At 36.4% G+C, this 14,705-nt stretch overlaps 1 protein-coding gene across 11 annotated transcripts in view; it reads left to right on the forward strand.

The window, feature by feature from the left end:
* Nucleotides 1-14,705, forward strand: part of FRMD6 (FERM domain containing 6) — a 314,363-nt gene that overhangs the window by 283,400 nt on the left and 16,258 nt on the right. For 7 of the 11 annotated variants that reach the window (XM_072761554.1, XM_072761557.1, XM_072761555.1 and 4 more), the window contains 6 exons: nucleotides 2,566-2,645; nucleotides 3,682-3,758; nucleotides 5,912-6,098; nucleotides 9,467-9,622; nucleotides 12,666-12,731; nucleotides 13,796-13,864. In XM_072761554.1, the coding sequence (XP_072617655.1) occupies nucleotides 2,566-2,645; nucleotides 3,682-3,758; nucleotides 5,912-6,098; nucleotides 9,467-9,622; nucleotides 12,666-12,731; nucleotides 13,796-13,864 (635 nt within the window). Of the gene's footprint in view, nucleotides 1-2,565; nucleotides 2,670-3,681; nucleotides 3,759-5,911; nucleotides 6,099-9,466; nucleotides 9,623-12,665; nucleotides 12,732-13,795; nucleotides 13,865-14,705 lie in introns of all 11 variants that reach the window. The other 4 variants (XM_072761552.1, XM_072761551.1, XM_072761553.1 and 1 more) reach the window with 1 other exon arrangement.

The following is a 14,705-nucleotide window of genomic DNA, read 5'->3' on the forward strand; positions in this document are numbered from 1 at the left end:
TATATACTTTATGTGAAGGTTTTCTCCACATAAATGGCTCCATATAAGCCTCTTCCCCCACCCCATCCCCATAATATTTGAGTTAAGTTACCAGGATTTGCCAGCACCATTCCTTATAACCTTTTTCTTTCAAATCATATTTTTAAATTTATCTAATTTACTCTTATGTCAAAAAACCATTTATATCTTTATTCAGGTTTTCAATAATACTTTTAATATACTTTTGTGAAATGTATTTAATTTTTTACTTGTATATGGATCATATTCTACTCCTGGAATTAGTTTAAATGTAAAAGTTTATGACATCTTGAGAATCTGTTAGTGTCATAAATGCTTAGATCTGCCAAATGGGAAAGTGTATCATGATCAGCTGAAAAACAAGGCCCTTCTCCACCAAAATGTGAACCATTTTCAGCTGTCTTTTTAGGAGAGGCCAGGGACCCTGGAGCAGTGAGCACCTCAACCAATGAATCAGCCATTTGCTCTTTGGTTTCTTCCTGCAATAATTAAAGCAATAAAAACACACTATCTATCTACTAACTCTATCCTTCTATTAGTACATCTCTCAGTCATACTTTCAAGGAAGGGTCTGGGAGAAATAGGATGCTGTATAGATTCTAAAAAATTTTTCTTTTATTCTAAACTCAAAGTTTTAATTCTTTTAATGCTACAACTACAGCCAGACTGTTGATTTGTGTTGTTCAACAAGTCAGCCTAATAAAACCAGTTTACAGCTTCCTTAGATTTCAAAATAAGAGTTTTAAGATACCTTTTTAAAAAGAGATATTGTAATGTGGCGAAAGAACATTGGAAAAGGAATAAGATGACCTGGTTCTAATTCTGGTTCTACCACTAGCTAGCTGTGTGGCTTTAGAAATATCACTTGACTCTCTCAATTTTACTTTTCTCTCATGTCAACTGAAATTACTGCTTCACCTGCTTGTCAGATTTTGTTATATGCTTTAGAATGCCTAAAATATAGAGCCATGATCAAACTGTCAGATGGTAGAGAGATGGTGGTAGTTTAAAAATATGTGCTATTACACAGGGAACAGTCTCATTTCTGTTCATTATATTGCTTCTTCAGTTGGCAACTCAAGCCAAACACAAATCATATTCAACAGGAAGGTTGTCTGGTCTTGTTCATTTCATGTTTAATTGGTAGCATATGAGAGATGGGAGATAATTTAGTTGATCTGATAAGTGAATTTAAGTAGCACCCTTTTTATGTATCTGAGACCTCTTCTTTATCCCTTTCATTCAAATTGGTTAGCTTAATATGTCATTTATAAACAGAGTAGCTCTACCTTTCCTATTCTCTTACGGCTTTTTCTCAGTCAAAACACCCCAGCATTCAGTCAGGTGTGTTAACCTTGGAGTAGTCAAAGAGATACTCTACCCTTCCAGAGTGAGTACATTTATTTTTATGTAGAGCTTTCCATGAGCATACTCCCTTAGTGATGGTTAGAGAAAAGAGAATAAACTTTTTAGGCTTAAAACTCTGAGGGTACCTAGTTGGCTCAATCATTTAAGCCGTGAACTCTTGGTTTTGACTCAGGTCATGATCTCACTGTGTGGGATCGAGTCCCATGTTGGGTTGCTGCACGGCTAATAGGAAGTCTGTTTCAGATTCTCTCTTCCTACCCCTCAGCCCCTCTCCCCACTCACACACACACACACACACATGCGCGGTCTCTCTAAAATAAATAAATAAACTCTTTTAAAAAGAAGATGGCTTTGTAAGAGAGAGAAATACTGAAGGCTCTTGTGAAATATCCCTCTTTTAAGAGATTTTCTTTGGGAAATCTGAAAATTTTAATGTTTTTTACCAGCCTGTCTTCACATGTTTAGATCACTTTTACCTGGAGTTTTAACAATCATAGCTTCTGTTCATCTTAAGAACATCATGCCCTTGAGGAAATACTTTGACATTCTTTTTTTGCATGAGATTCTTTTCCTCTTTCCATAGGATCAATCCCAAAGGCAGTGTAAGTAATGACTTGCCATTTTATCAGGCTATGCTATATGTGGAGAACACAGAGAAGAAATAGCCTTAAAGGCTGTTGTTCACAAAACATGGGGCAAGTTCCCCTCACTTGGAAATAGGCAGTTATCCTCAGGGTCCCCTAATTTCTTACATAACAATTAGGATGGTGTTTCTGCCCTGTTTCATTATTCTCCACCTATGACAAGAATCCTCTGAGAGCTCAACGAAAGCATGTTTCTCTAAAAGCAAGGAAGCACACAGTGTTGCAAGCTTGACTCTACATTAGGTTGACCATAGAAACTAAGTAAAAGTGGGAGGTAGAAGCTAGTATTTCTTCAAAGTAATACATATTTTTAATAGTATGTGTTCTGTGTTGCAAATGCAAAATAATTTCAAAAGATGTCATTAATGTCTAGCCAACCTTTTGGCTTTTAGTATCTTGTTGAGTTTTCATGGTATTGTGTGAATTCAGAACACATTCACAAATCTTGAGTCTTTTTTTTAAAAAACCCATTTTTGTGTATATTCTTTTCTTTTAAATTCATCTTTATCATCTTGTCTCCTTTTTTAATGTGCAGATAATGAACATGTCTATATGGAGTTGTCACAAAAGCTGTATAAATATTGTCCAAAAGAATGGAAGAAAGAGGCCAGCAAGGTACGACAATACGAAGTCACTTGGGTGAGATTACATTTATAAGCAAAATTATTTTGATTTTTTAAAAGGTTTATTTTAGCTATGTATATTAGAAAAATATTTAGTTTTTAAATTTTAATTCATAAAAGTATTATGAAGTAGAGAATGGGAAACGGAAATGAATTATAAGTTCTAAAATGTCATGTTAATGAAGTGTATTAATTGTTTATAGCACATAACAATAGTTTTTAAGTATCTGCTTAAATAATGTTGGATAATAACTTTAGTAATTTTGGGATAATGCTTTGAGATGAAAGCCATGGAAAAATTGCTTACTCCTCATCTCTGGCTGTATTAGCTGTCAAAACTGATGTTCTAGAAGCTATTCATAATTTTTAAATTCATTTTTACTACACTTCCCTTTGCTACTTTGCTACTTTATTATACTGATGATGCCTTTATAAACATCAATTCCATTTACATGAGGGATCATTCACAGGGAATTTACCTGATGTTTCCAGGATCACCCTAGTAAATCAGGAATAAATCCCTAGTGTCTAATCCTAGATCCTTCAATTTGTATTTTAAGAATTCTTGGAATAAATGGGAAGGCTACTTGAAAGCCAACTACAAAGTAAGGCACATTAAAGTCAAAATAAACAAACAGTATATTAGAATTTGGTATGTGGAATGTCAGAGGAACAAGAGAACATTTGTAATGAGGAGCAAATGGTCACCACAGGGGATAGAGTTGAGAGAGGAGCTGGATCTCAACTAGAAATTTCCACTGGTATTTATTTTTATCTTCCCTTATGTTGTCATTGGCATTACAGTGAATGAGTATCAGATACATGATGATGTTTTATAACTTCTCAGTTTTGCATGAACTTGGTATCCAGAGGGACATTTGTCTGCCTTTTGCCAGCCACCACCCATTAGAAGATAAAACCTTTCAAGATATAAAAACTATCTTGTAAATTACAGAATTTTGTTGCTTTTGAAACCCCTTTTTGTGGTAACTAAAAATAGCTTGCTTTTTATATGTGTCATTGTTTAGGGTATTGACCAATTTGGACCTCCTATGATCATTCACTTCCGTGTGCAGTACTATGTGGAAAATGGCAGATTGATCAGGTAGGAGGACAAGGACTCCAAACCCTTACTTACCCAAAGCACTCACCTCCTAACATACTAAATAAAGTACTCATGTTTGTTTCCACCCGCTAGGATATACATTCCAAAAGAGCAAGGATTTTTTAAAAATTCTTTTTGTATGCTCGTATATCCTCAGTTCCTAGAACACTCAATAAATATTTGTTCAATGTACAAATGAATGATAGACTGTTGATAAAAATGTTAATATTTTCTGTATTCCACATTTTCGATAATCAGTCACCAAAAGGATATTTCATTCAAGAAGGAACTAGCATTTTTGTGGAGAATAAAGAAACTGATTAAAGTATTATATTGTTTTCTGGTGGTAGAGTGGGGAGTAGGGCAGCAGCAAGAATTCTCTCCTATAAAAATGCATGCTGTTTATACAGCCCGGTTTTCTTTCACCTTCGGGGTCTTGCTTCTGTTCTTGGCAGTAGCGTTAAAGCTAAGATTACACCCAATGAAGCTGTCCTGTGAGAATCTTAGATGCCATTTGGCAAAGGTAGGTAATTGATTCTTTTTCTGTAGGTAGGTGCATGAACAATACTGATACTTACACAAACTCAGAATTTACCATTTCAGAAACTCAGTTTATCATTTGTATAGTATTCAGTGTTGGAAAACTTTCAGAAGTGGTTTTGTTGACTGATAGAAAATACTAGAAATGTGAACTCTGTTTTACTTATTTACTTCTAAACTCTGAGAAACACGTGTTAAAAAGATAGATATATTTGGCTAATGAGTTATATGTGAGGTTCGTTCTTAATATTTGTATTATTGCCATATGTAAATTTAAAAGTAAAAAATATTAGCTGTAAATAATTTTTTAAAAGATTAAGAAACTTTTTTTTAGTTTTTCTGAACTTATGTGAAATATTTACTCAGTTTACCTACTAAGTATGGAATGTGCTGAAAAGAAGGAAAATATGTTATTTAGCCACTAATTAACCCCCTGGGGCTAATCAATGTTTAATTCATCCCTGTACTTCTTTTTTTCCCCAGGGATGAACTAGTCCAAACACTGTGTGGTCAGCATTATAAAAAGAAGTGCTCTGAAAAGTACTCTGTCCTGAGGGAAAAAAATTACATAAATGCTTTATTTTTAAACTTTTCATTCTTAAACACCATCTTAGTTGAAATCAACTCAGGTTTTTATTGTCATCTGCTAATGAGCTATGAATCTCAGGTAAACATTCAACCTAAAATAATAGGAAGGCAAATATACTCATTAAATACATACACGCATACACACACACACACACACACACAAGCACGCGCTTTTTTTTTCCTTGCATTTTTACTTTGATCACAGAGGCATCCCATTTGCCTCTGACATTTTTTGGAGCTTGACCATGTTTTTCCCCAGTCAGCACTTCTTACTCAATGTAGTTAATGAGAACTATATTTATTTCTGACCTCAACAGATTGTAATGAGTGCAGTATTAGTATTTCCATTTGTGAGGAGAATCATGATTGTCATAACATGTGCATATAAAACCACACCCGTAAAGTATCCACTCAATTAAAGAAAAAGATTTAAGGCAAGTTTTTTTTTTTCAGTTCATTCATTCTGAGGGGAAAAAAGCACTATAAGTTAATTTTTTGGGGGGGCATATAAACAGAAACATTTTTAAAAGGGTCTTAGAGTATTTGTAATGACCTTAGCTGAAAACCAAACCAAAACAGAACAGCAAAACATTAGAGCCAGGATTGTCCCCTCAGATTTGCGAGCATTATTGCAGCAAAATAATTTTAATGCAGACAACAAATGCTTAGGCTTCTATACTAATCCTTGTTCAGTGAAATGTTAACTATATTGGAGTGGAGTGATTCAGACCTTGTTTCCATTCTCTGAATGAATCAAATGTTACAGGCCTCAGGAAATGGTATGTTTGCTGTTTGGGGAGTCAGACTTGGAGTTCTGTCTCCCTGTGACCTGGGTGAGGCAGCAATCAGGTATTAGCTACAAGCCCTCCCCCCTTTTTTTCAAGAAGTTGGGCGCGGGGAGGGAAAAAGAGGGAGCTGAAACAGAAGACCTCTTGTCACTAGACAGACAGCAGGATTTGGGTTCTGTTTACACGCCATTGGATTGTTCCATCAAATGTGAGGTCTGTTTTCTTTTATTTTCCTAGTGACAGAGCAGCACGATACTATTATTACTGGCACCTGAGAAAACAAGTTCTTCATTCGCAGTGTGTACTCCGAGAAGAAGCCTATTTCCTGCTGGCAGCCTTTGCCCTGCAGGCTGATCTTGGGAACTTCAAAAGGAATAAGCACTATGGAAAATACTTTGAGCCAGAGGCTTACTTCCCTGCTTGGGTAGGCACTGTTTTCGAATCTTAAAGTGTTTTCTCTAGCACATCTCTAGTTCATTATGCTGCTACTCCTGTTGCTTCCAGAAATGGGAACCCAGATGTTTGTGGCCAGTAAAATCCTCTGTGATGCCCAAATATAAATTTAACACCTGAAAGCATGGTACACATGATCTCTGGATATAGTTGATCTGCCACTTACAGCTAATGGGGAAGAGGATTGCTGTCTGTCCTGAATATGGTGGAACTTGGAAGTTGCCAGCCTTCTCTTGGCATTTGTATATCTTTATTTTCTTATTTACTCTTAATCCAAGCATCATTTTCTTCCCTTTGAAGGGAGAAAAACGTTATCTTTTAAAGATAAGATCATTTACAACTTTTCCTGTGTTGAGAAAATAAATATAAGTAAACTCCTTGCTCTGCTGGCCATCTCCTCTACTCCCAAGAGAGGAAGCATGCCATTTCTTCAGCAAGAAAATTTAGATTATTCCAGCATGGCCTGTCTCAAGTGTCCTTTCTCCACACAACCCTGCCCATGTATGGTGCCCACTTGTCCTGGTCCAGGTCTCTGCTGTAACTTGCCTCCCTTCACATCCTTAGCCTCTGCTCAAACTAACTTTGTCAGTTAGAACATACAAAGTGTATTTGGCTTGCCCTACCTCATCCTCCGGGAAGAAAGGAAAAAAGAACTACCGTTCTCACCTTGCCTTCTCAGTAAAGCCTCTTGAAAAAAATAACATATATTTGATTTTTTACCTTCCTTATTTCCCAGGTGAACTCCTCAGGGAGCTTCCTTCTGCCTTCTTTCCTTACCACTTCACTTGTGGTGCTATCCCTAAGGTCACTGGTGACCTTGAAATTGCCAGATCCAGTGGACACTTCCCACTTCTTTCTTTGGCCGCATCTGACACTTAACCACTCCCATCCTGGGAGATCTCATCCAAATGAATGCTTTTTAACAACCACTTATGTGCTGGCAACTCCCAAATCTGTTTCTCTTCCCTGTGACCATTAGATAGCTCTTTACCCATAGGTATCTCAAACACAGAATGCTCCAAATCAAGGTCATCTTTTTCCCACCTCAATTCTATGCATTCCTTCCTCTGCATCCCTCATCTTAGCTACTGCCGCTGCCATCCACTTAGTCACCCAGAAACTTGAGAGTCATCAGAACTCTTCCCCCATCACCCTTCTTTCTCCCTGCCCTATCCAGTCATCTGGAACATCCTCTAATATAAAGCACTGATCACCTATCACCTAGCTTAGGAAATAAAATTCTCTTGAATTTTTGCTGTGATTGACTTCCTAAATGTTTATTGTTATTGTGTGCCCTACCCATCGTCGTTCTGTCTCCCAGGTTCCAGCTCTTGTCAGCACTCAGCAGCACTGCTCTGGGGGGCTTGTCTGTGCTTCAGTCTTCACAGCTTGCACTTGAGTTGCTTTTGCTTCTGATTTAAACCTTCCGTGGCTCCCCTATCACCTTCAGAGTGAAAGCCTGTCTCTCAAGTATGACCGAGGAACTTTCTGGGATCTGATCTCTGCCAGTCTTTCCAGCTTCCTCTCTGGTTGTCCTGTGCCTTGAATTTTATGCTCTGACAATATCCAGCAATTCCTATGTCTCTGCACGTCCTGTGGAGTTTCACACTTGTGTTCCTCCTTCTAAAGTCCCTCTAGCTGGGGAAAGCCCTCACCCTGTTTGACCTGGCTAACCCTTGTTCATCCTCTGCCTGGAGGAACCCATTAGGTACCCAAATGCCCTTCCTCTGGGCTCTGGAATACCCTAGACACAGTGTTTTATGTCTTCTTTTCAAATAATCTGTTTATCTTTTGCCTCCAGTAAACTGCTTGGTTGTATATTCTAATGGACAGGCACAAATGTCACCTTTTCTGTTTCTTCAACATTTCACGTTGAGGTGCTTAATATAAGGTTTTGTGGACTGACAGTGCTTCTGTTGTTAAAAAGAAACCACAAAAGGTGTCAAGCTTTTACATATTCAGTATCTGTGGAACCCAAATCAGCCTGTGTTTCTTTCCCTAGTTGCCATCAGGGACTCGGTGAATCTTGGTCTTTTATTTTATTTTATTTTTTTAATTATTTTTTAAAAGATTTTATTTATTTGAGAGAGCGTGAGAGATCACAAGCAGGGGAGAGGGGTAGAGGCAGAGGCAGACTTCCCACTAATGGGGAGCCTAATGCAGGCCTCCGTCCTAGGATGCTGGAATCATGACCTGAGCTGAAGGCAGACGCCTAACCGACTGAGCCATCCAGGTGCCCTGAATCTTGGTCTTTTAAATCAGAGCTCACCAGTTAGGGTGCCATAGCCTCCAGGGTGCTGAGATATGAGTGTCTTCAATCTTTGGGATCACCAAAGCCACTTACTTCAGTGCCTTTACAAATACTATTTTCTGAGTGTTCTTTGATCCGAGAAAAGTTTGATAACTCCTAACTTAGGTTACCTCCATGTAAAAGGAGTCTCGAAGGAAAACTCTGTAATTTTGAGTTCTCAGCAAAACTTCTTAAATGGCCAGGAATTTATCAAGTTTAATTCAATAGGAAGAAACAAAACATCATTATCTATAAAAACATTTTAAAATTAAGAATCCTTTAATTTTTTTCTGATGATGTTAAACACTACTCTTTTTGCTTTCTTTGCCTAATTGTTTTCATATTTTATAATCCTCATGAAATCAGCTAAGACTTAACTAATCAGCACCTTTCTCTTAGCCTGCAGCTGCTGGATACTATATATTTTGGGCATTGAAAGGCTTAGGCTGCTCTCTGATGAAAACCTGAGCCACAGTGAATTGCAATGAATGTTTGAATGAAATTGTATTCTCACAAGTATTCAAATAGAGCATTCGTATCAACCTTTTATGCAAAAACCAGACGTGTTTCAGAGAATTCCTCCCAGTCCCCTGCCTTCTTTGGATCAACATTTAGAACCTCCCACTCTTGTGGCTGTAATTTTAGAAGAGTTAAGTAGAATCCAGAACTTGGAATATGTGTTGACAGTCAATGTATTGCATGGTACCAATCATTTTGCAAGTATAAACAGTGATGTGTATAAAATTTTGCAAGTTTGCATGGTGAGTTTAAAGCCAAAAGAACATATTTTTCTCATTTCTTGTGATTTTTCTTCTCAGATCTACAGTACTACAGCTATATTGACTTTGTAGCTTCTAGTATTAGCTGATTCAGCCTAGTAACATAACAGATGGTGAAAACAGAATAAAAGTGGGAAATTTCCTACTGGAAATTAGCCAATTTACATGGCCTATTTTAGGTTCTTGTCCTTTCATCATTTTGGGGATGTGAGGGTAGAACTTCCATCCCTCCAACAAATGTTGCATTGCATATCTATTGTATTCCAACAGGTTGTTTCCAAGAGAGGGAAGGACTACATCCTGAAGCACATTCCAAACATGCACAAGGATCAGTTTGCACTGACTGCTTCCGAGGCACATCTTAAATACATCAAAGAGGCCGTCCGACTGGATGATGTTGCTGTGCATTACTACAGATTGTATAAGGTACAAAACTGTAGTGTGTATGCAGCTTCTGAGGAAAAAAAATACCTTCTCCATTAGAAGAAGATTTTGTTAAAATTTGTCATTTCACTTTTTAATGGGCTTTTTATTTATTTTTTAAAAAGATTTATTGAGAGATAGGGAGCACACGTGCACACATGGACACACATGTGGGGATGGGGAGGGGCAGAAGGAAAAAGAGAGAGAATCCCAAGCAGACTCCAGGCTGACACAGGGCTTGATCTCATGACTGTGAGATCACAACCTGAGCTGAGACCAAGAGTCGGGCGTTTAGCCTGCTGTGCCACCCAGGCACCCCATTAAAGGGCTTTTTAAAGAAAAAAGTTTCATGTGAACTGTTATCATAGGTCAGTGTTGGAGTTAATGGTGCTTTTCCTTGAGACTGGGAACATGATGGAGTCTTTCTTTAATGGTTCTGATACTGAGATAACAGGTGGCTTCAGATTGTGAACCTGGCTTTTCAGTAATTATGAAATAATTATCTTTCTTTTTTCCAAATCTATATGTCTGCCTTGGGCAGTAACATTTGCAGCTCGTTTGATCAGTAATTTTTAATGTTCCTCAAAGTGAGGCCATACTTGCGTTGTATCTCTTAATAAGAACTACCACCACAACAGCTGATGTTTATTAAGTATTGTTTCTGTGGGGCACGCTTTATTTTCTTTTTTAGATTTTCACAGTTCTGTAAGATAGAAACTGTGATGTTCATTTTACAGATGAAGAAACATCCAAAGACCATGAAACTAGCAAGTGGCAGAGCTAGAATCCAACTCAGGTCTACCTGACTAAAGGAATTTATGGATAAAAAGTGTTTAAAACAGTGCCCAGCACATCTTAAGCATGATGTTAAGCTGTTACCATTATCACTGTTATTGCTATGCTTCTTATTACTACTACACCCTTTGTGGTAAGATTAGCATAATTGGACCATTGGAAGCTGAACTGTAGTTTAGGTGTGTTACTAGATAATCTTCCTGGCTGGTTCAGAAAACTTAATAAGGTACCAAAGAATGGTATTTTTTTTTTCCCTCACTTCCATGCCCAAGAGATGCATTGTTAATGTCCTATCATTCTTGAGAGGCATTATTGAGTTCCGTGGGATCTCTTTGGCCAAGTTCCCAAAGGGCTGAGTAGTTACTTCTTTTTTTTTTTTTCCATAAAAGATTTCATTTGTGACACATCAATTCATATGAGAAAATGCAAATAGATGACATTAGACGATCAGTTTTTATTTTAAAGTATACTGGGAATATGAATGGTATATAGAAGAGTGTGGCTTTAGATTCAGATGTCAGAAACCCTACATCACCACTATTAAGTGATGCTAGGTGAATATAACTATAATCCTGGACCATCTACCAAGTGGAAAGGATTCTATACATTTCACAAGGTTGGGAAAATTCTATGATATAATGACTCTGAAGTGGCCAGGTGGAATGTCTGGCACATTAATCAGTGCTCAGTAACTATCATTTGCTTCCTATTTGATAGTGACACTTAGTACTTTAAAGAATCCTTTAGTAAATATCCCCAATTTATCTTTTGTGTAAAAATTAATCTTTTATTTACTTACAGTGTGGTACTTCTACATGGCATAGAAAATGACTCTTACCTACTTAAAACCAAAATGATAAATAATAATGTAACTGAATGAAGTAGGGAAATAGATGTTACCTTGTGAGCAGAGTTTTCATTCTTCAGAGAAATCAAGAAGCCATTAAACCTGTTTCATTTAATGGTTTCTTGTAGAGTGGAAATAAAATAGACAAAGGACAAGAAACATTCTGGGAAAAGAAACTTATGTGTCCCTTTCTTAGTAATGCACACCTTGTGCCTGCACAGCCAGCATTTTTATGAGCACAGTCTTATTTCAGGAAGCAATCAGAGTAGCCTTAAGAAGAAATTGACCTAAACTCAGTGATAGATTGGTTTCTCCTGTTAAACCTATACTGTATATACCTTTCTTGATATAAAAACATACTAGTTGGGAAAAATCCAAATAGTCAAAATAGGCCATGTCTTGTCTATGCCATATAAGGATGCATTTTCTAAACATATTTCTTCCTGTGTTCATGGGAAAACTGGCACTAATCATACTCACTTATTTGTGTTGAGGAATATCATAATGAAAATATTTTAGTTACTTAGTAATTTTATTTATCTTCTATTTTGAACTTCATAACCTTATATCCCATTATTATAGATAAGGACTTAAAATATGTGGCCAAATTTCAGAGTACATTTAAAATTCAGAGGACATTTCAGGAATTTTTTTCCATATGCTTATTGTAGTTTATTTTTTGCATAGTTTATGGTTTAGCCAGTAGAATGTATATCGTATTGTATGCAACTGATGAATCCCTGAACTCTACCTCTGAAACTAATAATACACTATATGTTAAAAATTTTTTTAAAAGAATGTATAGAGTATTGGCAAGTAATAATTGAACTTATTTTATTTTTTTTTAATAATTGAACTTCTTAGAAATAAGAATTTTCTTTCCAAACAAACTTAATCAAAGCCTTAACAACCTTCTATCCTCATGAAATGAGAGCCTTAAATATTTAGGCTTGCCTCTGATTTTGGCTTCAGAGTTGACACATGAAACCTGTAAAATCTAGTGCATCTCAAAATATAGTTATGACATTAGTTTCAACATTCTAACATCTAAGGAAAGGTAGAAAACTAAAAAAATAAAGATAAGCAGCAAAAATAGTCTTGTTACCAGAGCTTTCAATAATGTAACTATTTAGACTATTATCAGATATGAAAGTGTATACAATATAGTGAAAACACTAATGCTTTGAAATCGAAGTGGCTTAAAAAGTAGAATATACCATTATTAATAGGTTCTCATGATTTTCTTAAAGCCTACAGTAAAGTAGGGATGCAGAAAGATGAGCAAAGTTATTTTAAGTTAAAAGCTTTATAATCCTGAGATTTCTCCTTCTGTTTGTCTTCTTTGGTGCTTAATTGTCCATTATACAAGAAGATCATATTTTTTATATGATTTTGTTTCTGTAGGATAAAAGGGAAATTGAAGCTTCTCTGACCCTTGGATTGACCATGCGGGGAATACAGATTTTTCAGGTTAGTAAATGAGAAGTTAGTGTCAAATGCTGTCTACTGTGTCTTCCATGATAGTGTGCCTGCATGGTCTTTGATAGGTTCACTGGCTCATTTCTGGCCATGGATTGGTCATTACTTCTTATTTGTCTAGTACAGATGCAGGTGATGTAGAACAGATGAAGTGATACAGTCCAAGCCCTGACAGTAGTCAGTTCTCTAAAAAGAAAATAATAAGCCAAAGATTGGACCAGGTTCATCACTAATAGATCATTAATATCCAAACATTTTTCTTTGTGGTTATTGATTTTAAATACTCTATTTAATCCTCTGGAGCATTATAACTGTATAAAGAAAAAAAATGACATTTTAACACAGTGCCAGACCAGACATTTTAATTTCCATTGCACTTTTCTGATAAAGCTCATCCCTTGAATAAGTATTAACTGTCATGCTTGGGATCCCTGGGTGGCGCAGCGGTTTGGCGCCTGCCTTTGGCCCAGGGCGTGATCCTGGAGACCTGGGATCGAATCCCACGTTGGGCTCCCGGTGCATGGAGCCTGCTTCTCCCTCTGCCTGTGTCTCTGCCTCCCTCTCTCTCTCTCTGTGTGACTATCATAAATAAATAAAAAATTAAAAAAATATATTTAACTGTCATGCTTTTGCAAGTGGGATAATATTATACAACAGCCATGAACAGGGGAAAGAGAATGCCTCTTTCTGTGAGACCAAGGAGAATATGAGGATCTCTTATCTTTGATTTAGGCAAATACCCAGTTATGAAAGTCTGAGTACCTTACCTCATCTCTTGAATGCCTGAGCCTTTTGGACTTTTTATTTAAATTTAGGGATAGGCTCAAAGGGAAAAGATTGTCTTGAAAGGCCAGTTAATACAGTTACTCAGGAACACAAAGCTACAGTTTTGTATCACTAATGTTTTAATTACCGTCTGAACATTTCCAAAGAGAGTTGAGGACCTCCTTCAGATATTAATTACCACATTTTAGTTTTCTAGGAGAGAAGTTAGAGCCATTGTAGAGTGTCTGGTGGTTTCCTCCATAACTCTGCATGCATTATTTTTTCCACAGAATTTAGATGAAGAGAAACAATTACTTTATGATTTCCCCTGGACAAATGTTGGAAAGTTGGTGTTTGTGGTAAGTTTAAAATAACTGATTAAAGAAAAATTGCAGTTGTTTGTTTTTGTGGATTTTTGTTATTCTTCTCTCTTTTGTTTTGTTTTTAAAAATGATATTGTCCCAGGTACAAAAACTGGTATTTTTAAAAAGTTGAGGAAGAATACCACTAGCTTTCTTATATTCTTACTGTATATGCTTTAATCCCTGCCACTCATCAGTAGTGAACCTAAAATTAAAGAATCTTAAGGCAAAAGAAATTACTGATTTTAATTTGTAAGTCTCGTCCCCAGTGAGCTATCCTAAGTTACTCTAGTTGCAGAAGAAATATAATGGGGAAAGTACAAGATGAGTTTATCAAACAGAATTAGTTTCAAAAGCCTATAGCAAAGGGAGCAGAAAACAGAAAGCCATAACCACAAGATAAATTACTTATAGCATAGGAGTTGGCCAGTTCTTTTGAAAGTTACTTCTTTGAGCAAAGAATAAAGAGTGATATAACAAGATGTTTCTATTAATATCTAACTCTTTGAAACTCATCATTACAAAGAAAGATCTACAGTTCTTAACAGGAAAAGTACTGTTATTTTTAGAATATTGAGAATAGTATCCTTTTTTTTGTTGTAGAAGCGAATTCATGATTTTTCCCAGCTGTTTCTCTATTTTGCCAGCTATATCTGGTTTTTGGTAGGGTTCAAAGAATTACAGTTAATAATATGTATATCTAGTTGTCATTAAAATCCATATTTTTTCTTCAGAAACTGTTGGAAAAAATGCACAAAGAAAAGAGGAAGATAAGGATTTGTACACATGTGCTTCTCTCCCATAAGGAAGATGGCCTATATAAATAAAGGGCTGTATT

Source organism: Vulpes vulpes, chromosome 6 (genome assembly GCF_048418805.1).
Source record: "Vulpes vulpes isolate BD-2025 chromosome 6, VulVul3, whole genome shotgun sequence".
Lineage (NCBI taxonomy): Eukaryota > Metazoa > Chordata > Mammalia > Carnivora > Canidae > Vulpes > Vulpes vulpes.